The sequence below is a fragment of the Entelurus aequoreus genome, linkage group LG21 (genome assembly GCF_033978785.1).
Source record: "Entelurus aequoreus isolate RoL-2023_Sb linkage group LG21, RoL_Eaeq_v1.1, whole genome shotgun sequence".
NCBI lineage: Eukaryota > Metazoa > Chordata > Actinopteri > Syngnathiformes > Syngnathidae > Entelurus > Entelurus aequoreus.
In genome coordinates this window covers 25,967,843-25,995,659 of record NC_084751.1, presented here as the reverse complement: position 1 = coordinate 25,995,659, position 27,817 = coordinate 25,967,843, and the positions used below count along the sequence as shown (strand labels likewise).

At 39.2% G+C, this 27,817-nt stretch overlaps 1 protein-coding gene across 7 annotated transcripts in view; it reads right to left on the bottom strand.

Moving 5' to 3' along the window:
- The window catches only part of LOC133638554 (probable E3 ubiquitin-protein ligase HERC1), a 122,101-nt gene extending 94,502 nt beyond the window's left edge, over window positions 1–27,599 (bottom strand). For 4 of the 7 annotated variants that reach the window (XM_062031295.1, XM_062031294.1, XM_062031297.1 and 1 more), the window contains exons 1-4: window positions 27,108–27,578; window positions 3,320–4,322; window positions 1,044–1,139; window positions 790–972 (exon numbers count right to left, since the gene is read on the bottom strand). In XM_062031295.1, coding sequence (XP_061887279.1) covers window positions 790–972; window positions 1,044–1,139; window positions 3,320–4,291 — 1,251 coding nt within the window. In that variant the 5' untranslated portion in view covers window positions 4,292–4,322; window positions 27,108–27,578. Of the gene's footprint in view, window positions 1–789; window positions 973–1,043; window positions 1,140–3,319; window positions 4,323–24,869; window positions 24,885–27,107 lie in introns of those variants that run through there. The other 3 variants (XM_062031291.1, XM_062031292.1, XM_062031293.1) reach the window with 3 other exon arrangements.
- Between the last annotated feature and the right edge of the window lie 218 nt (window positions 27,600–27,817).

Genomic DNA, 27,817 nt, shown 5'->3' with positions numbered 1-27,817 from the left:
GTTTGATCATATTACGCCTATACTGGCTCACTTGCACTGGCTTCCTGTGCACCTAAGATGCGACTTTAAGGTTTTACTACTTACGTATAAAATACTACACGGTCAAGCTCCTGCCTATCTTGACGATTGTATTGTACCATATGTCCCGGCAAGAAATCTGCGTTCAAAGAACTCCGGCTTATTAGTGATTCCCAGAGCCCAAAAAAAGTCTGCGGGCTATAGAGCGTTTTCTATTCGGGCTCCAATACTATGGAATGCCCTCTCGGTAAAAGTTAGAGATGCTACCTCAGTAGAAGCATTTAAGTCTCATCTTAAAACTCATTTGTATACTCTAGCCTTTAAATAGACTCCCTTTTTAGACCAGTTGATCTGCCGTTTCTTTTCTTTTCTTTTCTACTCTGCTCCCAACCCGGGGTGGACCGCTAGCCTGTCCATCAGATGGGGACATCTCTACGCTGCTGACCCGTCTCCACTCGGGATGGTTCCTGCTGGCCCCACTATGGACTGGACTTTCGCTGATGTGTTGGACTTTCACAATATTATGTCAGACCCACTCGACATCCATTGCTTTCGGTCTCCCCTAGAGGGGGGGGGGGGGTTACCCACATATGCGGTCCTCTCCAAGGTTTCTCATAGTCATTCACATTGACGTCCCACTGGGGTGAGTTTTCCTTGCCCGTATGTGGGCTCTGTACCGAGGATGTCGTTGTGGCTTGTACAGCCCTTTGAGACACTTGTGATTTAGGGCTATATAAATAAACATTGATTGATTGATTGACATGCTCGCACCATTTGGGCGTCACTGAACCCCTGTGTGGGTTTAGGCAGCAGGATTTTCTCTAGCGTTCCCTCTGCCAGCTGATGGCTGCTGTTGCTCCCCCACACGTACACCACCACAGCGTCGCTCTCGCTGCCCGGAGCGACCGCATCGGTGCTGCAGGAGCACAGGCAGTACGACGCCAGGTTACAGATCTGCAAAAAGGCGGGTAAGCGAGCGAGTGAGAGATTACATTTGTTAAGCCAAAGTCCATGTGCTGTCTTACCTCCTCAAAGAGACAAAGGGCAGCCTGGGAGAGTCTGCAAAGACCGTCTGTGTCCCTTTGTAGCACCGGAGTGTGGACGACGTCGCCACGGAAACCCTGAAGGGAAATATTTTAAAATTCGGGTGTGCGTTACACAACTTCATTTTGACAAATTTGTTTGTTGTCGTACCTACAGTGTTACCATATTTTTCGTACCGTAGGGCGCACCGGATTATAAGGCACAATGCTGATGAGCGCGTCTATTTTAATACAAAAGGCGCACCGAATTAAAGGGCGCATTAAAGGGGTCGTATAATGATTTTTTTTTTCTACACTTAAATTACTTACTTGTGGCCTACATAAGATGTAATGGTGGTTCTTTGGTCAAAATGTTACATAGATTATGTTTTACAGACCATCTTCAAGCCGCTTTCTGATGTTTCTTCAGGATGCAGTGTTTTGTGGGCGGGTCTTATTTATGTGGCTCCACTTCGACTGCATTTTCTCCCCATCTGCCATGTTGTAGTTTTAGCGCTTCCATATGGATTAAGTTCCAAGTTACTGTACGTTACTTTGTAATAGAAATGGCAACAGCGGAGAATGAATGCCCCACAACAAGATGAAAAAAAAAAAAAAGCAGCTTATCGACTATGGCGCAGACTACAATGGTGGATGCACTCAAATTTTGGAGACCTGGCAGATCCCAAATAAGGATCAGCAGGAACCAATTAGTTTTGCATAATATTGCCAAAAAAAAAAATCCCGCCAAATGATATATGCATATTATATATACAGTATATATATACACTATAATAATACCTGTATGTTAAAGCACAGCAGGTCTGACTACGGTAGCCGTAATGCACAGACAAGCCATCAAGCTGTGCGGCTTCATAGCTTAACAAAGTCGTACTAAAACATTTTTACAGATTTTTAAACGCAGTTCGTAATGTTCTATATTCTCAATGAAACATCAAAGTTTTGGACTTGCTAGCTAACCTGTGCTTGCTAGGGGGCGTCAACCTGAAGTCCACATGTATCACTTATGTGTGACTGCCATCTACTGATCAAACTTATCATTACACCATGTAATAAACAAAATAGTTTCGAGGTAGGTAAGCACAACAAGAATGAATATGTACATTAGGTACACTGGTAATTTTTGAGAAAATTAAGTGTACCTTATAGTCTGAAAAATACGGTACTTTATTACGGTCAAGATTACCCAAAAAGACCAACAAGTACATTATTACGTATTAAATTTTGATACATAATTTTTCACTTTTTATAAAATTGCATCATACTGTATGTAAGAAGTTTGAAATTGACCATTCCAACAGTAAAAGGTATTTTCATGGACATATAATATTTTCATGTTCATGTGTTTCATTGCAATGCATTTTTATGTAAACTATACAGTTTCAATGGTAAATGATAGCATTTTAATGTTAAATATTCAGCACATACGGCAACATTAAACATTCAAATGACAAAATACAATGTTTTCATTGCCAAAACTAGCATTTTTATTGCAAAATGCTGTGTTTAAAATGTAAGCTGTATCTATGCCAACATGTAGTGTTTCATTGGTAAATGATAGTGCTCTCATGGCAAATACGGTCATTTTATGGCAAAATATTGCATTTAAATGCTAAATATATTAGTATTTTATGGTAGGTAATATACTGCTACCAATACACTAATACTAATTTGTGGCAAAACACTGCAACAGTAAGTTCATGACAAATATTGTGTTTTTACAAAAAACTATAGCATGCAAATAAACTAATATTTTCCCAACTAGTTATTCTGTTTTTGCAACAAAATACAGTGTTTTCACAGCAAACTATATTTCCCAACAACACATTATAATGTTTTTTGGGAAAATAATAGCATTATGTCAAATACATAATATAATGCATGACAAATATTATGTTTTCATGCCACCAAATGTTTATTCATAGTAAATATAGTAATAATAACTTGTGGAATGTTTAGGGGAAAAAGACAAATATTAAAAAAAATAAAAATAGTAGAACTACTTTTAAATGATTATAAACAATTTTAAATAATTTCAAAAATGTTTTGAATGACCATAAACTATTCCAAAGATTTTTTTGAATAAAACAATTTTGATATTTAAGAATTTGACAAACAGTTCTCATTGTGATGCAGTGCAGTTTGCATCTTATAAATGTCTAATAATATTCCTCATAAAATGAAATAACCAAATTTTAAAAAAAATCTGTTATTTTCTTTCTTTTTCTAAGTCAAAATAATACCAGATCAAAGCCTACCGAAAACTGCCTCATTTGGAGAAGAGTGTGATGGATGACATCAAATCCCACACCAGCTGCCTGCTGGGAACTGAGTGGGGAGGTGGAAGATGGTGCGAACGTGCGTGAGGACATGGAAGCCGCCAAAGCCACCTCCACCCACTCCAGGAGAAACCTCAGCGATCCTCTCTGCATGGCCAGACCGAGGAGTAGCTCCAACGCCAGCCTCCTTCCGGTAACATCAGCACCGCCGGTCCCGCAGCTTACAGACGTCTTCTTCAAAAAGTCAGCCACTTGGGCTAAGCAGTCCAGCCCGACTGAGGGTATCTTGCTTTCGTTGGCGAGGGAAAGCGGCGGCAAGGACGCCAGCACGGAGGAGGCGGTGACGAGCACGTCGTTGCAAAGCATGGAATCTGGATGCTCGGAGGCGGCATACCTCCAGTTCTGCTGCAGGAGTGAGAAGAGCAGGCTCAAACCTGTCCTCACGCCCATCTCTATCAGAACGTCCGTGCCCGACTTGACCTTGGAGGCACCCCCTGGCAAGCAGGGCTCTGAGGCCAGCTCAAGTTGCCCACATTCCGTGCCACCGTTTGCGACTTGCGCGGGAAGCTGCGTGCGGAAGTTGTCGTGGTATTTTGTGTGAAGTGCGTAGTAGATCCTCTGGAGAACCACTAGCCTGTGGTGGAGGCTGTGCGTGTAGCGGGTCTGCGTCAGCATGCAGTGAGACAACCATCGCTGGCTGTGGAGCAGCGACGAAAGGTATTCCTCCTTCTCGGCTGTGGCGCACGACTGGCACTCAAAGTCAGGCAGGCGAGGGCCGACCAGTTCTTGCACGGGCTGGGCCACACTCACCACCTCCTTGTTGTGGAGGAGCTTGTTGTAAAGGGCGGCAGCTCCATGCCTGGTGGCCGTCTGGACGCTGTCCTCGGCCGCCCAGGAGCTGTTGAGGTGCTCCTGCCACTTCAGCAACACATGGGTCTGACAGGGCATCATGTCTGAGCATTATCTTCACTCTGATCTGCACCTGAAAGACAAAGCGGAAGACATGTGAAGCCTTCCTCCCATCTGCTAAAATGTCATGGACTATCATATTTACCTAAATATAATGTGACCGTGAATATATTTCTTCATTAGCTGTTTGCCAGGTGTTTGATTCAATTCACTTACATTTTATTTCGGAGGGACATTGCATGTTGATGATCATTTATATACAAACCCCAAAACCAGTGAAGTTGGCACATTGTGTAAATGGTAAATAAAAACAGAATACAATGATATGCCAATCCTTTTCAACTCATATTCAATTGAATAGACTGCAAAGACTAAAAAAAACTACTTTGCTATTTTTTGCAAATATTATAGCTCATTTGGAATTTGATGCCTGTAACATGTTTAAAAAAAACTGGCACAAGTGGCAAAAACGACTGAGAAGGTTGAGGAATGTTTATTTGCTTATCATGCTTATTTGGAAAATCCCACAAGTGAATAGGCTAATTGGGAACACGTGGGTGCCATGATTGGGTATAAAAGCAGCTTCCATGAAATGCTCAGTCATTCACAAAAATGGATGGGGCGAGGGTCACCACTTTGAGAACAAATGCTGGGCCCAAGCTCATCTAAGATGGACTGATGCAAAGTGGAAAAGTGTTCTGTGGTCCGACGAGTCTACATTTCAAATTGTTTTTGGAAACTGCGGACGTCCTGTCCTCTGGAACAAAGATGAAAAGAACCATCCGGACTGTTCTAGGCGCAAAGTTCAAAAGCCAGCATCTGTGATGGTATGGGGGTGTATTAGTGCGCAAGGCATGGGTAACTTACACATATGTGAAGGCACCATTAATGCTGAAAGGTACATACAAGTTTTGGAGCGACATATGTTGCTATCCAAGCAACGTTATCATGGACGCCCCTGCTTATTTCAGCAAGACAATGCCAAGCCACGTGTTGCAACAGCGTGGCTTCATAGTAAAAGAGTGTGGGTGCTAGACTGGCCTGCCTGTAGTCCAGACCTGTCTCCCATTGAAAATGTGTGGCGTATTATGAAGCGTAAAATACGACAACGGAGACCCCGGACTGTTGAACAACTTAACCTGCACATCAAGCAAGAAAGGGAAATAATTCCACCTGAAAAGCTTCAAAAATTGCTCTCCTCAGTTCCCAAACGTTTACTGAGTGTTGGTAAAACGAAAGGCCATGTAACTTGGTGGTAAAAATGCCTCTGTGCCAACTTTCTTGCAATGTGTTGCTGTCATTAAATTCAAAGTTATTGATTTGCAATAAAAAAATTGTGTTTCTTAGTTCGAACATTAAATATCTTGTCTTTGCAGTCTATTCAATTGAATATAAGTTGAAAAGGATTTGCAAATCATTGTTTTCTGTTTTTCTTTACGAATTACACAACGTGCCAACTTCACTGGTTTTGGGTTTTGTACATTTTGCAATGAGATGTAAACACACCGGATTTTAGCCAAAGGCCAATTTCCATCCATAGTGCTTACACACACAATCAGACAGGGTTAAACATTTTTAAGTACATTAATAAATAGTAAATACACAATGAAAAAGAAACCAGAGCTGTCAAACAAGAGGTAAACGTTAAAAAACACAGAGGACATAAAATAAATTAAAGGAGCACAGAGCTGATGCAACCAGCTACCACTTCAAGAAGCACTATTTCCACATACAGCTACAAAAGCAAAACGACAAAAAAAAAAAAAACTCACAGCCTTTGCTGCTCAGTCCCTAATAAAAGCTGCGCGCAGTGTTGAAAGGGCCCTCACCCCCCCCCCTTGCACCTAGGGGTTCACTCGAGTCGGCAAGCACGCATTACTAGGGATGTAGCTGTATTATAGATACCACGGTATTGTGGTTTCAAAGTCTTCACAATATTGCCGTGACATGTAACGGTATCAAACAAAAACTTGGTGAGTGTTTTTTTTCTGGCGCTTTAGCGTTGGCCGGGTCTGAAAATAAACGACATCTCCCAGAAAAAGCAGCGCGTGGTTGGCAAGGTGTGGGCGTGGAACGCTGTAAGCAGGAAGTGATTTGTGTTCGTAGTAGATAAGAGAAATTGGGTTTTTTGGACATTTCCTGAAAATGTCCTCAAAATCTTTCCATAACTGTTTGAGTTATGTTGCTAAAAAACAAACAACCAAACCCTGATGAAAACATATCTTTGGCAGAGGTAAGGAAGTCTGCGTTCTGCAAAGCATCGGGCGCCACTTTCATCTCGAGCGTTTGAAGCCGACATAGCCAGCCAATCGAGTCGCACCGCACGGAGGGAAATCACCCAAAAAAACCTGTCCAAAGCGGGAAATACGAGCAAACTAAAACGCTACTTGATAAATTCAAGAAGATCGGATAAGGTGGAAGGAAATTATGACTCAGGATTTCCCCTTAATGCATTTGATTGTGGCAGTGTGCCACGGCAACATATTAGCTACCACACCTTAAAAATTAGGGTTTTGCTGGTGAAAACAAAAAAGGAATATAATGTATTGTAGCGTCCAGAAGAAGCCACACAAAGTCCAACACTCTGTTTAGCTATTATTGCCAATTTTATGCTAAAAATGGGCCCAATCACAACAAGTATTTTCTCCGTGCACACACATCTTCCTATTCCACTCCCAGACACACAACACTTCCTCATTCTCCGCCGACACGGTTTATTCACAGACCATGGGAAAAATTATTATAACACACCGACATACACATTAACACCGGCAAGTTGGTAACACTAAATTAGCACTAGTATGTGAATGTGAGTGTGAATGTTGCCTCTCCAAGGTTTCTCATAGTCATTCTCATTGACATCCCACTGGGTTGTGAGTTTTTCCTTGCCCTTATGTGGGATCTGAACCGAGGATGTCGTTGTGGCTTGTGCAGCTAGCTAAGCTAACCACTAAGATAGCTTTAAACAACATCAAGCAAGTTTATAAAATTTAGATGTTGCAGCAGAAAGTAAGCAGCTGTTATCAGGCACATAAGTACATTAATAAGAACCTAGAGAGTTTCAGTATACAAAACATAATAGTAGGGCGGATCGCTCTATTATTGGTGGTGTCGATACCAAGGGTAATAATAGTATGATCGATACCAAAGTGATTAGGTTAACCGTCGTTGCCCAGGTCTTCAACTGTCCTCCAACGCACTTGCGCCAGTAAGGCAGTGGGGGTGGAAGGAGGACATCACAAATCATCTGACTTCCGGCCTTTGAGCCACAAGACCAAACCATCTTATTCACCGTTGCAACAACAGAGAAAAGAGAGACCGTAGATTCAGGTGTTGAGGGAAACGTGTGGTAGGTACACAATCAATGTGCTGGTACTGTACGATCCGGTGGACAAAGTCACTGTCGAAGACCTTCAGTCTTCGTTGATCAGCTACCCTCATAAGCCACGTTTTCCCGCCATAGAGAAGGATAGTTTTAAAAATGGCCTATAGATTTTCCCTTTGGTCACCAGGGCAGTTTTGTTTAGTTTTTGTGTACTACTATTGACTTGGTTTTGTTCAAACAATTGTATGTAATAAAAGACAAAAAATAACTAGCTTAAATATTGTGTTGATATTGTTATACTGTCAATAGCACACACTGTAAATAAACTGAAAAATGTATAAGTAATACATGTGCTCGACATCGATATTGGTATTGGCCGATCTCATCATGGACAACATCAGTAGTAAAGGTGGGAATCTTTGGGCACTTCACGATTCGATTACGATCAATGTTCCCTCTAATTTTTCATGTGTGTGAGCAAACGCAAAAACTCCCTGAGCATTCAGTGGAGCCCATGTGAGCAACATCAGACGTGCACACTGTGGCTACACCAGCAACACACCTGTCCCAAACCTGACTAAATAACAAGTTCAATATCCATCCATTTTCTACCGCTTGTCCCTTTTGGGGTCGCTGGAGCCTATCTCAGCTGCATTCGGGCGGAAGGTGGTGTACACCCTGGACAAATCCCCACCTCATCGCAGGGCCAACACAGATAGACTGACAACATTCTCTTATTATTATAATCAAATGACAGCAGTCATTTCCATGAGATGATTTTCTAATATAAGTGTTTGGGCCCACTTACAATGACAATAACAAAAAATATTGTTTTTCATGAACTGTGTACTTGTATTGTTTGTCTAGGTGGAGGTCCTGCTTTGGAAATAGTTTATACCCCTTTCAGACATTGCATTTAGTTCCCAATAACACATTCACATGTTGCACAATGAGATGTAAGCAGGGGATCATGTGTACATTCCTGCAACTTCCTATTTGTAAAAAAATATATTTTTATTAGTATTTATTTAATATACTAACAGCATTTCATGATTAATATGTATAAATTAAGATTCCTAATAAATGACACTAGAATAAGCACACATTTGATTGGTAAATCATGGTGTAACGACCTGGAATGACACTTTATGTTTGGTGTTGGAGTTGTCCGAATTTTTGTGTGGCTGTAAACGCATCACTGGCTAAGTGCCATATGTGCATGTGTTGGCGCAAGTGAGAAAGAGCGAGCGGCTGCTGTTGATATAACAAAGTTGCTTTTGGTCTGGTTTGTACTGCAGAAAATGACAAGTTTTGCTAGATATCATTTTTTTTACTAATGTTTTGGTGATGTGTTAATGGCCGACAATAAAGAGTTTTGCTCAGTAAAGTGATCGATGGAATTCATGTCCTAAAAGCGTCTCGACAGACGTTACAATATTTGAACAATGATGACGAAAACTATTTCCTCTGTCGTGTCCGTGTGTCGAAAATTGTTATGCGCTTATTTTTTTATTTGATTTTGTACGTGGCATAGATTTGCCGTGCGCAGAGGACGCTTGAGCAGTGCGCAATTGCACAGGCGCGCACCTTAGAGGGAAGGTTGATTACGATTATTGATGGATCTTTAATTTAGGTATACTGATGTAGTTTTATTGATGCAGTTTTTAAAAAAAAATGGTTTCACTAAATGAGCATTTATCACTTGCAACTTTTTAAAAAAACTGCATTTGTGACAGTTTTAATTAATTCCCACATTTGTTAAATTAATGAAAATGTGTCCAAAACTGGACATAAGTGCCCTAAAATAAAAGAGCTGGTCGGATCTTTCGGTGAGGTTGCACACTGCAGTCAGCCAAATTTTGTCTGCATTAATTTATTTACAATAAATACAATTATTGACGTTTACTAATCAATTTTATAATTGTCCATGTCCGCATTGCGATGCATCTAAAAATCTATTATTTCCCCCACCTCTAATCAGAAGTATGAAACTCTGATCGGAACATCCCTGGGAATTGTGAAACCCTTATTTTAGGCTCATAGTGAAAGATTTGGTTCATAATGGAAGACTTGACTATGAGACCACAGACTTGACTCAAGCTGGACTTAAACAAAAACTTTAATAGAATCTGCTCCTAAAAAACCTAGATTTGACATAAGACATGATTCAAGTTTTACTTTCAAAGATTTGACAACTACTTCCTGCTAACATCCAAGGAAGAGACACTCAGTTCTAGATTATTCTTGCCTTGTCAAAGACAGGTGACTAAACCTGAAACATGAAACATGACGCTTGAAATTCAAATTTGAGCTTGGTCTCAAACTCGTGACTGAAATTTTAGCAATGGGATTTGCTTGTCAAAGTCCTGAGAATGAATTAGAAGTCTTAAAGACAACAAACTCTAGATTAAGGCTGAAACGACGCGTCGACGTAGTCGACGTCATCGGTTACGTAAATACGTCGACGCCGTTTTTGTGCAGACGATCAAAAGCAGACGATGCGAGCGGTGCGAGCGAGGGGGAAAAATCACGCCAAAAGTCGTCAAAAGTGTGGGAGTATTTCAATAAACGGCCTAATAATGTTGTTGTATGCACACTGTGTCGAGCGGAAATGGCCTATCATAGCAGCACAACGGCTATGAACGAACATTTGAAAAGAAAACCAACCATCAACTAGTCAATCGTCCGTGTGAGCATATGTTGTCATCATTACACAAAAACATGAATGTGTCATTTGTATCTGCTAGGGGTGTAACGGTACGTGTTTTGTATTGAACCGTTTCGGTACGGGGCTTTCGGTTCAGTACGGGGGTGTACCGAACGAGTTTCTAAGCTAAAGCTAAAGTCTTAACAAGCTGCTTTGCTCCTTCTGCTTCTGTCTCAGCATGCAGCATTGTCCCACCAACACAACCATCTGATTGGTACACACAAAGCATTATCAGCCAATCAGCAGTGCGTATTCAAAACGTTACCAGCCAATCAGCAGTGCGTATTCAGAGCGTTAGCAGCCAATCAGCAGTGTGTATTCAGAGCGCATGTAGTCAGCGCTTCAGCGTGGAGCAGATAGGTGTTTAGCAGGTGAGCATCAGGCAGCGGACTCTCCCCAAATGATAATAAACACCTCCCAGTCAACTACTAGTAACATCACTATGAGCCCGTTGACCTTCTAGAAACTTAAACTGGAGCTCAGCTCACTCGCAGTCCTGGCTTGAGGTGAAGGCTAATTACCTCTCAGTTCCAGCCACATCGACCCCTTCTGAGCGCCTATTTTTAGCTGCTGGGAATATTGTAAACAAGAAAAGAACCAGAGCATGTAGACATGCTAACCTTTCTTCATTACAACTGTTAGTCACTCACTGGAATGAGTAGAATTGGTTATTGTGTACTGTGTTGGACTGGATGTTTATTTTGCACATTTTAAAAGCAATACTTAATGTTTACAGTGCTCCAGAATATTTAGATTGGCACTTTTTTGTATTGAATGTTTATCTTTATTTTTGCACATTTTAGCAAATAAGCAATACTTTCACTTTTGTTGAAATGTTTACACTGTTGTTACAGAATATTTCGTTTTGCACTTTTTTTATAGGATGTTTCTTTATTTTTGCACATTTTAGCAAATAAGCAATACTTTCACTTTTGTTGAAATGTTTACACTGTTGTTACAGAATATTTCGTTTTGCACTTTTTTTTATAGGATGTTTATCTTTATTTCTGCACATTTTAAAGCAAAATAAGCAATACTTTTACTTTTGAAATGCTTATACTATTGCAGAATATTAAGATTTGCACTGGATGTTGACTTTTATATTTGCACATTAAAAAGCAAATAAGCTACTTTTAATTTTGTTAAATGTTAAAAGTTTTAAATGTTTACATTGTTACAGAATATTTAGTCATGTTGTTGTCAATGTTGACTGAGTGGCCATACTTCTTTTTTTTTTGTAAATAAAAGCCATGCCTTTTGAAAAAACTGGCCTACATTTATTTTTTCATCTTCATTTTGAATAAAAAAATAATCGGTAAAATGAAAAATAATCTACAGATTAATCGAAAAAAAATAATCTATAGATTAACCGATTAATCGAAAAAAATAATCTATAGATTAATCAATAGAAAAATAATCGTTAGATGCAGCCTTACTCTAGATTCATCCAAGTAATTATTCAGACTCCCGACCAGCCTTTAGCTTAAAGTAGGGGTGTCCAAACTGTTTGATTGGGGGCCCGCATTCGGCCTAAAAAATTGGGCCGGGGGCCGAAAGCGGACTGCATATTATTATAATAATATAATGGATATACAAATAATAATTATTATATAATTAGTTATTAAGAATATGTGAAAGTTCAACTCCTACCTAGTTTATTTCCATGACAACCTCCTTAAAGGGGAACTGCACTTTTTTGGAATTTTGCCTATCGTTCACAATCATTATGAGAGACAAGAAGACAAAAGGTTGTTTTAATTTTTGCAATTGTTACATGTAAAAACCGTCTCGTTCTACGTAGCTAGCAATGCAGCTAATAATGGGAGCAATCAATTCTACCTCTATATCACTTTAAAAATGCATTTAAAAAACATCACCAATACTTTCTTTTTGTTCCATAACCTGTATAATAACCAAGCTGTAGCAATATTTTTTTATTGTAAGAGCGAACATTGAGGAACCATTTTTCTAGCGTAGTAACACATTGACGTGCTTAGGTTTTAGCCGTAAAAGCTAGCCATGGCAGGAGATAAGCTAGCTTCTACGACAACACAAAATGCGTTTGAGTTTGTAATGCACAACACTGCAATAGGACAACGATCTATACTGACTGAAAAACATGAACAATCATATTACAGTATCTTTAAAGTATTAGCCCACATTTTATGTTTTGTTTGTACACAGCTAGCCAGACAGCGTATGTACTGTAGTTGTACAAACACGCATGACGTGGTGCGTTTATCATGATTGATATTAAAATGGGACTCACTCGATGGACATTTGATCCAGCTGGCCGGGGACATTTTTCCTGGTTTATTTAGGGTAAGCATGCCATTTATGTTAAAATAGCTTGTCTCCAAATTCCACATTTGCAGCTTTACGTCACGCCGACCTCACTTGGCGTGGCAGGATTCCGTCTGCTCCAACATTCAAGTCTGCCATAGTTTCGACACCCCTGGCTTAAAGACAAGACACTTGTACTGGAAAAAAGACTGGGGCTGAAATTAACTGGGAAACCATACAAATTTCACAACTGTAGGCGAGCCACGCGAGATACAAGACATACATGCTTTAGTGTCCGGAAGCAGGAACACACAGTTGTTGGCAGACGTCGGAGGTGCGCTGCTATGGAAACGGAAATCAATGCGCCGAGGAATTAGTTATGGCAATGACTAAAACAACCAAAATACGGTAAATATTGTACATATTACATATTGTTATGAACATGTCTGTCACTACATCATATATTGACTTGCAGTCTGTATATAAAACGTTGGAGGGTTTTGAAGTAGTTCTAGAGGGCTTTGAAGGCTACAACAGTGAGTCCCATTAGCCGCATCTTCCAAGCGATCTTTATCATCTTTAAAATCCTAATTAAAGAAAGACTTGTGTTCTTGTCTCTCACAATGATTGTGAACGATAGGCAAAATTTAAAAAAAAGTGCAGTTCCCCTTTAATGTTTTTTAATCAATCATAAATATACAGCAGCTAAAATGCGCCAAACATGTAAGTGTGGAGAGTGTTTTGCATTTTCCCATCATTCCTTGTAAGGGATTTAAATGAGTGTCATTAAGATTTTTTTTTATGTTGATTGGACATTTTTTTATATTATCCACAATGAGAATGTTGTGTTATGTGTGACTATGTTTGTTTAAAAAATTGTTTTCCCTGCATCGTGACTTGGGGAGGTGTTTGGGTGGGGTATATATGGAGATGCTGTGCTGCATCTCCTTAAAAGTCCAATGAATGGCAGAGTTACTTTTGGTGGCAACCATGTGGCAACAAAAAGGCAGCAATCAGACCACTTGATATTTATTCATGATGTGGATACACTGCTCCCGGTCATATTGTTTATTGATCTTGTGCTATCTGTCTAGCGGACCAAATTAAAGACAGCGGTGGGCTGCAGTTGGCCCGCGGGCCATAGTTTCGACACCCCTGGCTTAAAGACAAGACACTTGTACTGGAAAAAAGACTGGGGCTGAAATTAACTGGGAAACCATACAAATTTCACAACTGTAGGCGAGCCACGCGAGATACAAGTATTGTGTCACAGGTCCATGCGCCTCGGGCTCAAACACGAGCCAGGATGACGGCGGTTACGCCAGGAATGTGCGCATGCCTCTGTGAGCATAACACTCAGCCGCGGAACTTCATCTTGTTTGCCTCTTGCTCGGTCGGGCTATACGGTTTCCAGTCTGGACCAAAAATAACAGCAAGCTGTGATACGGTCAGGTCAAGTCAGCTCGCAGCAAAACAAAGCTGGGTTAGAAATTTTGTTTTACAGCCTTATTAAACTCACTCCATCCGAGACTGACTTTGAGCATCAACTCAAACATGCTATTTTAATTGGCTCATGAGTAACTTTGTTTCCGTACTAATCAATCCTTCCTTTATGGTCATGAACTAAGTTGTACTAAGAATAGTTAATATGTGGCTAATATTGCAATAGGACTTAGAAGTAATCCAGTGGGGACTCCTTGGCCTCTTTCACAGAGATGCAGCAAATTTGTTGCAACCGGGATGAAACAGTACGTTAGGGATGACATTTTATACAGTTTAAACAAATGTAATTGTCGCAACTATTAAATTTACTATAGTTTTCTATAATAAACATGGCGGAAGACAGTTATATTTTTGCATCTACAAAAAGGGTGGGAATATTCTTTTAGCAAATTTGAATAACATCGTGATAGAGGCAATTGTAGTAATGTTGAATGTCCATTCTTGGTGAAAACACTGTAATATACGGTATTGTACACTGTAAATGTGTGTGTGAATGGGATGTATGATTTAAAGTGCTCTGGGTATCGTTTCGTGTGTAGTAAAAGTGGTATGTAAATAAAGACCATTAACCATTTGTCGTTTTCCCTTAATAAAAGGGGTTTGGGGGAGGGTAATTTTATATTCTGGGTGCAGAACTATTCTATGTGTCTTAAAAAACGTACAGTGAAAAAGAAGGGTCGTCTTATACACTGCATATTCGGGCAACTATGGTATATCTAGGTAAAAATACAGCGTTGTAAATATATACCGTACACTTGGCAGAAGAAGTGTTATAAAAGCAAATGCAACAACTTTTGTAAACAATTCATAATTCAGTGTAGAACTTCACAACATACATAAATAAAAGATGCGATCTAATGCTCAGGGTGTAGAAAGACTTCTGTCTTTTAGCTAGATCAAATGTTTATGCAACCAAATCTTGAAAAGGAGAGGTCGTCTTATAGCCATGTCTTGTCTTATATTTGGGTTAGTATGGTATTTGCATGTGTAGTTAATACAGTGTAGTAAACATACATTTGGAAGAATAATTGTTATAAACGCAATAACTAGATAGATCATTTGTAAAACATTCGTAATTAACTGTAAGACGTCGTCTTATATTCAGGGTCTAGAGCACTGTATTCCAACCCCTAAGTCTAGGTACCTTTTTTACATTTAAAAAATCTCACGGCTTGCCACCAATGAATGGCAACAGGTGGATACCAGTGTTTATTGCATTCAGTCATTTATAGTTGGACAACTACAGACTTGGCACTCTCTTATAGACACATTATATCAGGGGTGGGCAATTAATTTTTACCGGGGGCCGCATAAGCAACCTGAGCACTGCTGGAGGGCCACACCGACAATATTTCAATTAAATTTTGCTCAATATTATTTTTGATATACCGTAAGATAAATAATAATAATAATAATAATAATAATAATAATACTGCGATGAGGTGGCGACTTGTCCAGCGTGTACACCGCCTTCCGCCCGATTGTAGCTGAGATAGGCTCCAGCGCCCCCCGCGACCCCAAAGGGAATAAGCGGTAGAAAATGGATGGATGGAATAATAATAATAATAATAATAATAATAAAAATTAATAATAATAATAATAATAATAATTTAACCTAACTTAACTTTATACAAAAGCAGATTGCTTTTGATGGTTTTATTTTTAACACTGTCTTACACACCACTTCCTGATGTATAATACAATGCAAAAATGTCCATTTCTGCACAGGGTTAATTTCTGTCACTTTATCCTACATTAGCCAACATTTTTCCCCGTCAGATTTGGACAACCATCTGTTGTTAAAAATCGTTTTTAATCATATTTATTTTATATTGGTTTTATATGTAATTATTTTTTGTTTTTATTCAGTCATTGGTGGAGCTACGGATAATATTTGAATACTGTTTTTAATATTATTGTGCAGCACTTTGGAAAAAAAATGTTGTTTAAATGTGCTATATAAATAAAGTGGATTGGATTGGATTGTCACACCTGCCAGCATGTCCCATTTCAGTCCTAACATGTCCAAACACGCATTTACCTATGTGAACAAGTCATTACCTGTGGTTGTCTCTTTAATTGACTGCATGGCTGCCAGCTCCTTCGTGATTTGAAAGTCTGCAGTTATCCCACGTAAGAAGATGAGCAGCTGGGCGCTGTCACGTACATCGCAGTTCTCATCCAAAGCCAGCGAAAAACAGTCAAAGTCTCTGTGCATTATCATCGCAACAGAGTCCAATAAGCACTCCTTAATAAACTCTCTGTCAGAAAACGCCTTGCTTTTTCTGGCGATTTTGTGAGAAATGACGAAACTTGTCCTAACGGCTGCATCTCTGGGGGTGTGAAATTTGGCAAAAAGTCCTTGTTGGGTTTGCAGTTTTACCATCAACACATCAGCCTCCCTTGCGCGCGCTTCATCAGACAGATTCCGGTATTTTACCTCGTGCTTCGTCGTGTAGTGGCGATTCAAATTATATTCTTTAAACACAGCAAGCTGTGTACCACAAATTAAGCACACGGCTTTACCTTTGATTTCTGTAAAGAAATACTTGGCAGTCCATGTCTTGTTGGAAACACGCCATTCGTCATCAACTTCTCTTTTTAGCGTCTCATCACTCGTCGCTGTGCACCTTCACTCACAGGTTACACACGGACATACGCCCATAAATAACACTTTTCAAAATAAAAGCAGCACAGTTATATTGCAAGCACGACATAGATGTTTTTTAAACTGTATTTTGTAATTTGTGATTGCCGCTGTTCATATTCACTCACAATCACACACGCGCATACGTCCACACGGAAATAATACAAATAACGCTTTTCAAAACAAAAGCAGCACCGTTGTATTGCACACTCGACATACTTTTTTAAATGTATTTTGTAATTTATGATTGGCCTCACGCGGGCCGGACAGGGACGCACAAAGGGCCAGATGTGGCCCGCGGGCCGCAGAATGCCCAGGTCTGCATTATATAATGGGTCTATGAATGTAACTTGTCATGACAACTCGGTACAGTAGGTGGCGGTATGCATTCTACAGTAAATGCATTTCTTAACCAGTGTTCATACACATACACACTACTACTTTGAATGAATAATGAGCAGCAAATCAATAATAAGTGATGTGCTTGCAATCCTACAATACCCCGTTTGTGGACAAGAAGACTACATCTATTGAAACACATTCAATCTCTTTATTAGATAGTGCTAACACAATCCAGTGAAAAAATTCAGCAGAGCTACCGTAACTACCCGCAAACTGAGAGTCTGAGCTAACAAACACAGTTGAACCAATGCTGCTTTATGTGGGTGCTGACGTCACATGTCACTTAGCAACAGGCACAGCCTTTTAAAGGCACATTCACACACTGGTCTCATGTAACTATGGTTGTACGGTATACCGGTATTAGTATAGTACCGCGATACTAATGAATCATATTCGGTACTATACTGCCTCTAAAAAGTACCGGTCCCCCACCAGTCGTCGTAACGTCGTGTCATGCAGAACGCCCTCAGGAAGAGGTGCTTTAAGACATGGTTAGCTAGCTAGCGGCTAATATCTGTCCGCAGTCGGCAATGTTGCAACTACTTCGATATCACTAATCCTTGTCTCCGTGGATACAAATCAAGCACGATTATTGCTAGTGTCAATCCAGTAGAGCGCGTTTTAAGTCCACATGCTTCACTTCACACTGCAGCACATTGGAACCATGGAAATGAGTGAGTATAAACGTGTCTATAGTTGACCAAGACAATACAAGATTACATTATATCCAATTATTCGCATTAAGGCGACCAGTTTAACTTTGATCACACTGATTACGTGTGAATGAAGGGCATTTTTAATCAACAGTCATACATGTCACACTAAGGGTGGCCGTATGGGCAACGCCAACACTGTCATAAACATGTGCCATATAGTGGAACCACACTAAACAACAACGACAAACACATTTTGGGAGAATATTTGCACCGCAACACAACATAAACACTACAGAACAAATTCCCAGAGTTCCCTGGAGCACCAACTTTTCTGGGACGCAATAATATAAACAAACGCCATTGGTGGATCGACACCTGACATCCACTGTGATGATACCAAGTACAATAGCGTACCTAGTCGATACTACTATGATTAAATCGATATTTTTTAGCATCACAAAATCTTCTTTTGTTTAAAAAAAAATTATATTATGTTTATAAACTCATAAAATATGTCCCTGGATACATGAGGACTCTGCATATGACCAATGTCTGATCCTGTAACTACTTGGTATCGGATTGATACCCAAATTTGTGGTATCATCCAAAACTAATGTAAAGTATCAATCAACAGAAGAATAAGTGATTATTAAATTTTAACAGAAGTGTAGATAGAACATGTTAAGAGAAAAAAAGCAGATATTAACAGTAAATGAACAAGTAGATTAATTATTCATGTTCTACAACTTGTCCTTAATAATGTTGACAAAATAATAGAATGATAAATGACACAATATGTTACTGCATATTGTGTCAGCTAAATTAGGAGTCTTTGTTTGTTTACTTACTACTAAAAGTTGTCTTGTATGTTCACTATTTTATTTAAGGACAAACTTGCAATAAGAAACATATGTTTTAATGCACTGTAAGATTTTTTTGTTAAAATAAAGCCAATAATGACATTTTTTGTGGTCCCCATTATTTAGAAAGGTACCGAAAAGTACCAAAATATTTTGGTACCGGTACCAAAATATTGGTATCGGGACAATACTACATGTAACATGTCAGATATTTGATTTTAATTAATTACTTTCCCTGCTAGTTGATTGCATGTATTAAAGCGTAATTCTGTCAGTATTTATTTCCATTTTTGAGTATTTGTGATAATATAATGACAAGTAACTATAACTACATACTTTTTAAAAGTAATTTTCCAAAAACTTATCTTAACACACATTGTAGGAGCCAGAATTAGATCAGAATCAGAATTTTGAGAGCAATGTGTGTGGGAGGGGTGTGTCTGTTGAGATGAGGGAGTTACTGGTCGCATGGGTGTGGCTTGACAAGTATTTAAGGACATGCATTCACCTGTGTCATTAAAGAAAATAGGAAACAGAAGAGAGCCCAGGTTGGGATGCCGTATTTTTGTATACCGCTTTTTGTATACACTTTATTTCCTGCCATAACGCTTTATTTTGTACCATGTATGCCATTTTATTTATGTAACATATTAAATGCACTTCAAATGTATTGCAGAGTCATGTGCGTAGCTTACACTCGAAACCCATCCCCGCCTCTCTGCAACCACCAGGAAATGTGGCTGCAACATTAAGTGAACTAAAAAGGCTTACAATAAAATCATCTGAACGACAGCAATCAAGGAACTGAACCATCACATTAGGACAACAATCGGAGGAGCCATGCACGCCACGATCAATTACTCATCTGGGTATAGGAGCACCAGTATACTCATTCTGTTGGATTAAGGAATAAACTGTGGATTACCTTTGTAAAAAAGAGTTGGGTGGAGGTATGTTGGATAAAATCAAGAAATTATTTTAAAAAATCTAAAGCTCATCCCTTGTATGGAACCTAATGGTGCGTTCCAGTTGTAATGGGAAGTCGAAATTTCTGAGTTCCTAGTTGGAATTTCAACTGGAACGACCCTCAAGGTCGGATTTCCGACTCCGAAAGTCGGATCATTCTCAGCACCCCTGACTTTGTTTCAAAAATGTTTGCTCTGACTGGATGCAAACAATGATAACCGCTTCTTTTTTATCTGTAATTAGCACTTCTGATTTGTTTTTGTGGCAGTAAATCAGCCATGTACAATGTGTATATAAGGTAATGTTACAGTAGTATAAACTACAATTAACTAATGTGGTATACACACTGTACATCGCTAGCAATAGCATCTGTGTTTCCTCTTCATCCACTGTGTTTGAAGGTAGCTTCAGACTCCAGCTCTGACTTCTAATTTATGAGTTAACTGGAATGCAGCATAAGCACCTAAAATATTTACTAGGGATGTAACAGTATTGTAAATACTGTGTAAAAAAAGGCAAAATTGTCATAATAATGCAGTGACGTGACGGTAAACGAGAACTGGGAGTACACCAGCAAGTGTACTTTTCTTCTGGCACTATTAAGTCAGCCGGTCTGAGACGCAAACCAGATTTCCCATAATCCCCTGCACTCAGTAAAAGGTGGCTGATATTGCCAGACCGCAATCGTCTTCAAGTGAAATGCAAGCAACATGAGCAGTCACTTGAATAATCATCTTCCGGAGAAACCAAGATGTAGGCCAGGCCAAAAATCCATTCGTGAGGCATTTCAATCAAGATTTCCTCATGACAGCTTGGTTACAATGCCAGTTTAAAAACAATAAAACTAAAAGTTGTTTACGTTTGCTTGTTACTGGAAACACTGTCCCTTGACTGTTCTTTGCACTTTGAAAATACCTCTTGGTATTAATAAATAGGATTACAACATTTGAGCTTTAGGTTTGTGGTTATTTACAGTAGGTGTTTATCCTTAAAGGGGAACTGCACTTTTTGGGGAATTTCACCTATTATTCACAATTCTAATATAAGACAAGCACACATGTTTTACATTGTTTTAATGCACTCCAACTCGTAAATGAATGCGAGCAAAAGTCAGCTAATAATTGATCAGGGTTTGCCCTAGATTGCCACTATATACTGGCGGTGGGGGCATGACTAGAGGCGTGAACAATATGAAATCATCATTAATGACATGATCATCTTGATTTGCAATAACGCGTTATTTAAAAAAAAAAAGGCTAAACAAATGTTTTATTTATATTTAAAAACAAATTAGTCTTATTAATTTTGAATAATACCATCAATAATATTAATATTAACATTTTCTTTTTTTACACAAACAGAATCACAGACAAATCCCACTCAGCTTTAAAATAAGCTATTTGACTAGGTCGACTGTGCTCTCTTTGTACAATGCCATTGCAATTGTTGCTTACTGTAAAAGGTAACGCAGGCTGAACTTCATTCTGCCCTCATTGAATGTTGCAATTTAGTTTGCCAAATATGTAAACAGTCCTTTGAGTTAGATTTGGAAAACAAATAACTATGTGTTTTGTTGATATTCTTCACAATGAAGTCACTGTAAAACTAATAACCACACTAAAGAAACTACAAAACCCAAAACCAGTGAAGTTGGCACGTTGTGTATATCATAAATAAAAACAGAACACAATGATTTGAAAATCCTTTTTAACCTATATTCAATTGAATAGACTGCAAAGACAAGACACTTAACGTTCAAACTGGAAAACGTTATTTTTTGCAAATATTAGCTCATTTGGAATTTGATGCCTGCAACATGTTTAAAAAAAACTGGCACAAGTGGCAAGAAAGACTGAGAAAGTTGATGAATGGTCATCAAACACTTATTTGGACCATCCCACAGGTGAGCAGGCTAATTGGGAACAGGTGGGTGCCATGATTGGGTATAAAAGCAGCTTCCATGAAATGCTCAGTCATTCACAAACAAGGATGGGGCGAGGGTCACCACTTTGTGAACAAATGTGTGAGCAAATTGTTTAAGAACAACATTTCTCAATCAGCTATTGCAAGGAATTAGGGATTTCACCATCTACGGTCCATAATATCATCAAAAGGTTCAGAGAATCTGGAGAAATCACTGCACGTAAGCAGCAAGGCTGAAAACCAACATTGAATGCCCGTGACCTTCGATCCCTCAGGCAGTACTGCATCAAAAACCGACATCAGTGTGTAAAGGATATCACCACATGGGCTCAGGAACACTTCAAAAAAACACTGTCAGTAACCACAGTTCGTCGCTACATCTGTAAGTGCAAGTTAAAACTCTACTATGCAAAGCGAAAGCCATCTATCAACAACACCCAAAAACTTGATTAAGATTAATAATATAATTTGTAATAAACTGAAAAAAGCAATACAATTATGCAGGATAAAGGCTTAGCTCTAATGCCACTAGCTTAATGCTAACGTGCAATTGACCAGCTAATAGACAAGCTAACTCAAATTAGTTATTGTCAGTAGTAATGTCAAAAGATTGAGGATAGTTTACACAGGCTTGAACAAGAAATGCATTAATTAGCTTAAAATACTTTTTTCTTCAACTTTCTCGCCTTATTTTTGCCGAGTGTCAACTCATTTAGGTGTGCGAACAGCTGCTGACGCACTTCTGACAGGCGGTTTAGATGCACATTTTAATAATTTTTTCAAAATAAATTAATGGAGAATATTTTTATGATATTTGACCTGTTTTTCAAATGTATTATAGCCAATAGTACGTAATTAATAGATTATATACAGTATATCCCCTAGAGGGGGGAGGGGGGGGGCGGGGGTTACCCACATATGCGGTCCTCTCCAAGGTTTCTCATAGTCATTCACACCGACGTCCCACTGGGGTGAGTTTTCCTTGCCCTTATGTGGGCTCTGTACCGAGGATGTCGTTGTGGCTTGTGTAGCCCGTTGAGACACTTGTGATTTAGGGCTATATAAATAAACATTGATTGATTGATATCCATTTATACAATATAACTTAAATGTGTTTTAATGTACAAAAAAAAAAAAAACTATTTTGAAAGTGTGGCGACAGTAATCTTGCCAAGGCGTTGCGCCACGATCGTTTACATATAGGGGACATCCTGTTGATTCAATAGAAGTCGCTCTATTTTGTCTGTATGTGAAGCGCTGAAAAAGAGTATATATGTAATGTACTAACAGGCACATTAATGATAAGATGTAATATTTACGTATTTTGATCATTACAAGCATACGGCGGTGCATTAATTTCATAGACGCATCACGTTTGGTTTTTCCTTAGACAACATCACTGAACTGCCACCTGAACAGTTTTTTCCCCTCGGCCATCAGGCAAATGATAAATAACTCCTAACAGCAGCTCCTTGAATTCCTTGAATCCCTTCTAAGTCTATCTGATAGCTCAGTCACAGCTCTTTTTATACCAAATATGTGTTATATGTGTTTTATGTCGCACGTTTGCACCAAGAAAAATTCCTAGTTTGTGAACCCGTTCTCAAACAATGGCAATAAAACTATTCTGATTCTGATTCTGATTCTGATTCTGATGACTACTCGCTGCAGACTTCATGAGAGCCAACAAACATGATAAAACATCAGTTACTGTACAATGCCTGCTCTCACTGGAATGCTGACTGTTAGGATGTTAATATGTACCCGTTTAGATGAAGAATAACTCATAATCCTTGCAAAGAAAAAAGGGGGTGGTACAAAGTGTTTTTTTGTGGTCTTTTTTGCCATCTTTGGGTCTAAGTTGGCTGTCAAAGTTTACCAATTGCTCAGTTTATGTTCACATCATTTTATTACACAGGCGGGAGACATGATTTAAATTTTGAATTAACTTTTTTGAGGTCCGAGGAGAGAAAGCAGCTCACCAGCTGATAATGTCAATACAGCAACATAAGGAATTTATGTCTCTCTGATCGATGCACTGCTAAACGCCTGGCCTTGTGGTTAGAGTGTTCGCCCTGAGATCGGTAGGTCGTGAGTTCAAACCCCAGCCGAGTCATACCAAAGACTATAACAATGGGACCCATTGCCTACCAGCATCAAGGGTTGGAATCGGGGGTTAAATCACCAAAATGATTCCCACCGCTGCTGCTCACTGCTCCCTTCACCTCCCAGGGGGTGGAACAAGGGGATGGGTCAAATGCAGAGGGTAATTTCACCACACACAAGTGTGACTATAATGCATAGTGTAATTTCACTAGACCTAGTGTGTGTGTGACTATCAGTGGTACTTTAACTTTTTAACTTTAAATGTAGGTTATTAACGCTTATAACAACAATATTACTACTACTTGGGTAATTTTCAGGTCATGAAATGTAAATTGAGTATTGTTGGCGCTTTTTGGATGGTTATTTATTGGGTCTTATGGTCGGAAAAGACGCAATGACATCATGGATCCCATTGGATCCCTCATAAGCTGGCTTTTATTTACGAGTTAGAATGCATTTTAAAAAACAAACGTGTTCTTGTCTCTCATGAGGATTGTGTATCATTGGCAAAATTCCCCAAAAAACTCAGTTCCTCTTTGATGTAAGTAGTACATAATTTTTCACACAAAAGCATTTTTTTCATATTTTTTTGACATTTATGCAATAATACCGTGAAAATATCGTACTGTGAGATTTTGATATTGTTACATCCTTATTGTGTGAATGCTCCAAAGCATTCACACATATGGTTTACTACACTAAAATTAATCTATTTATTATTTTCAACTTATTCTTCTCCTCAGGATTTTGGCGCGCTCTACCTTCCACATTCTTAACCCGATTCAAACCGTTCCAACTTCAAACTGTTCAGCCTATTCGGGAATCGCGGGCTTCCATCCATCCATCTTCTACCGCTTATCCCTTTCAGGGTCGCGGGGGGTGCTGGAGCCTATCTCAGGGCTTTCCCCTGACAAATTCCAAACATTCCCAGATTTCCCAGAATTCCACGTTTTCCGGGACATTTTTCCCATTCAAAATGAATTGGCCATTTTTAACCTTCCACCCTTTCCACGTTTTTCAACCTATTCAAACCATTCCACCTTCAACACATTTCACCATACTGGAAATTTAAACTACCTTTGTTCCTAGTTAAAATAAATTACAGGATTTTCCAGAATTCCTGATTTTCCAAAGCCCTATTTCCACCCTTGTTTTAACGCATTTCAACCGTTCTACCGTCAAACCATTCCTCTTAATCAGGACAAAAAACAAAGTTGTTCTTTGAACTGGAAAAAATCTAACCTGACTCTTGCCAGATCCTTGTAGTTCGCTGAGCTCCACACAAGGATCTGGGATGAGGGCATTGCAAACTCCTTCAAGATAGCAGAAAATAATGAACCAATCAGGATCGCCGGGCGGGATTTCATAAATGTGACATAGCATCAAAGCGACCGTTTGATTCAAACAACAATGGCGGCACGCAGCGCGGAGTAGTGTGCTGACATTGATTCTGCTATTGCAACTGTTTTGGCGAATCTATCGAATATAAATTATTTAAAAGATGAACAGAGAACTGTTTTGAAGGCATTTATTAACTTTTCGCTGTGTCGTTATCCAATGTGTCGGCTGTTCTGTTTTGGATTTCCCAGCGTCGCTCTCATCAGCGTCACGGGTTGATTTCGATGTGAGTGGTTGAAGTAGCGCGTCATTCAAGATAACGGACAAGTGGTTTATCCAATCACATACAATGATTTGTTTTAAAAGGCCCTGCCTTCTGAAATACATCTCCTATTGAGAAGTCCAAGATCCTTGTGTGGAGCACAGCGAACTACAAGGATCTGGCGAGAGTAGTAATGTCCAAAAACATAACAGACACGAAGCAGAAGAACAAAGAGACATGGCGACGACGAGTAAGAAGAAGAAGTACGCTTGCAAGTTCCAAAATGATTGGAAAAATAATTTCCGTTCATCCAGGACAGCTCGAAGGGGAAGGGGTATGCTGCCTGCAAATTTTGTAGATCAGACTTCTCCATTGAACACGGTGATATATATATATATATATATATATATATATATATATATATATATATATATATATATATATATATATATATATATATATATATATATATATATATATATATATATATATATATATATATATATATATATATATATATATATATATAAGGGCTGTGAATCTTTGGGTGTCCCACGATTCGATTCAATATCGATTTTTGGGGTCACGATTCGATTCAAAATCGATTTTTTTTTTTTCAATTCAACACGATTCTCGATCCCAAAACAATTTTTTCCCGATTCAAAACGATTCTCTATTCATTCAATACATAGGATTTCAGCAGGATCTACCCCAGTCTGCTGACATGCAAGCAGAGTAGTAGATTTTTGTAAAAAGCTTTTATAATTGTAAAGGACAATGTTTTATCATCAACTGATTGCAATGATGTACATTTGTTTTAACTATTAAATGAACCAAAAATATGACTTATTTTATCTTTGTGAAAATATTGGACACAGTGTGTTGTCAAGCTTATGAGATGCGATGCAAGTGTAAGCCACTGTGACACTATTGTTCTTTTTTTTTTGTATGTCTAATGATAATGTCAATGAGGGATTTTTAATCACTGCTATGTTGAAATTGTAACTAATATTGATACTGTTGTTGATAATATTAATTTTTGTTTCACTACTTTTGGTTTGTTCTGTTTCGTGTTTGTGTGTCCTCTCAATTGCTCTGTTTATTGCAGTTCTGAGTGTTGCTGGGTCTGGGTTTGGTTTTGGAATTGGATTGCATTGTTATGGTATTGCTGTGTATTGTTTTGTTGGATTGATTAATTAAAAAAATTAAAATAAACTATTTTTTAAAAATGAGAATCGATTCTGAATCGCACAACGTGAGAATCGCGATTCGAATTTGAATCGATTTTTTCCCACACCCCTAATATATATATATATATATATATATATATATATATATATATATATATATATATATATATATATATATATATATATATATATATATATATATATATAAGAAATACTTGAAAATATATACACCCCCGCTACCCCCCACATCTCCCGAATTCGGAGGTCTCAAGGTTGGCAAGTATGTCCCAGATCCTTGTGTGGAGCTCAGTGAACTCCAAGGATCTGGCGAGAGTCAGGTTAGGAATTGTGTCCTCTACTTCAACAATTCAAAAAAAATTCCAGGATTTAAGTTAACCTTCAGCATTCACACGCAATTCCTTCAGGGATTGCCTCATCTAGTAATTTATTTATTGCTAACGCACCTGTACTGCTCCACCATCAGAGGGAGGTTCTTGTTGGGACAAGGGCGCGGTGGGGTACTCCGTTGCCAGGACAACTCTATTAAAATGGAGCCGCGGAGGTTTTTTGAGACCAGTGGCTTGTTGTTAAGACTGATATGCAGCACTGAGCATCCAAGCTAATGACATTAGCCGATGCATTAGCAGTACCTAACACATTGGAGGACGGTGACAAGGCAGCTATACTCACCCCGGCGACACAAAGGGGGACTGTGGGACTGGGTACCCGCAGTCCGGTGACTCCCGCCGGCCGCTCAAGCTCGGCTGTGTGTCCGGTCGGTGGCCGCGGCAAGTGAGCTAACGCGGGGTAGGGCTGCCTTCCTGCACTGCGGCGCACCCCTCGGCTCCAGGCGAGCCCCCCTTCACGGCTCCGTCGTGGCTGCGTGACAGCTGGCAGCGAAACAAGCGCCGCTGCTCGGTAACGTCCCGTCAGCGTGTGACGATATCTGGAACAAAACGGCCGCAGCTGGCGTGTATGTTAGGTCATGTTTGCTAGCTTCGAGTCGCTGACATGTTTGCTAGCACCGGCGGTACCTGTCCCGTTAAAGCGAGGTCTCACTCGGACAAAAATATCACGTCCCCGGCCGGCTTCTCCTCCCTGCTCCTCCTCTTCTTCTGCGGTTTATCAGATAAAGGCAGTCGGCGTCGGAGGACTATACCTTACCGCCATCTTGTGTCGAACCCCTCCTCCTCCTAATCACCATTATCATCAATAAGCCTCGTCATTGTCATCATCATCCTGTTGGTATGTCATACTAGTCCTCAGCTCTCTTTTAAATTGTGAAAATAGTCATAATGTTGTCATAGTTGTTTAAATCAAAAACAGATGACAAAGGAATTGCAAAATGCTTGTAACAAGAAAAATACATTGTATAGGACAGTGGTTCTCAAACTTTTTTT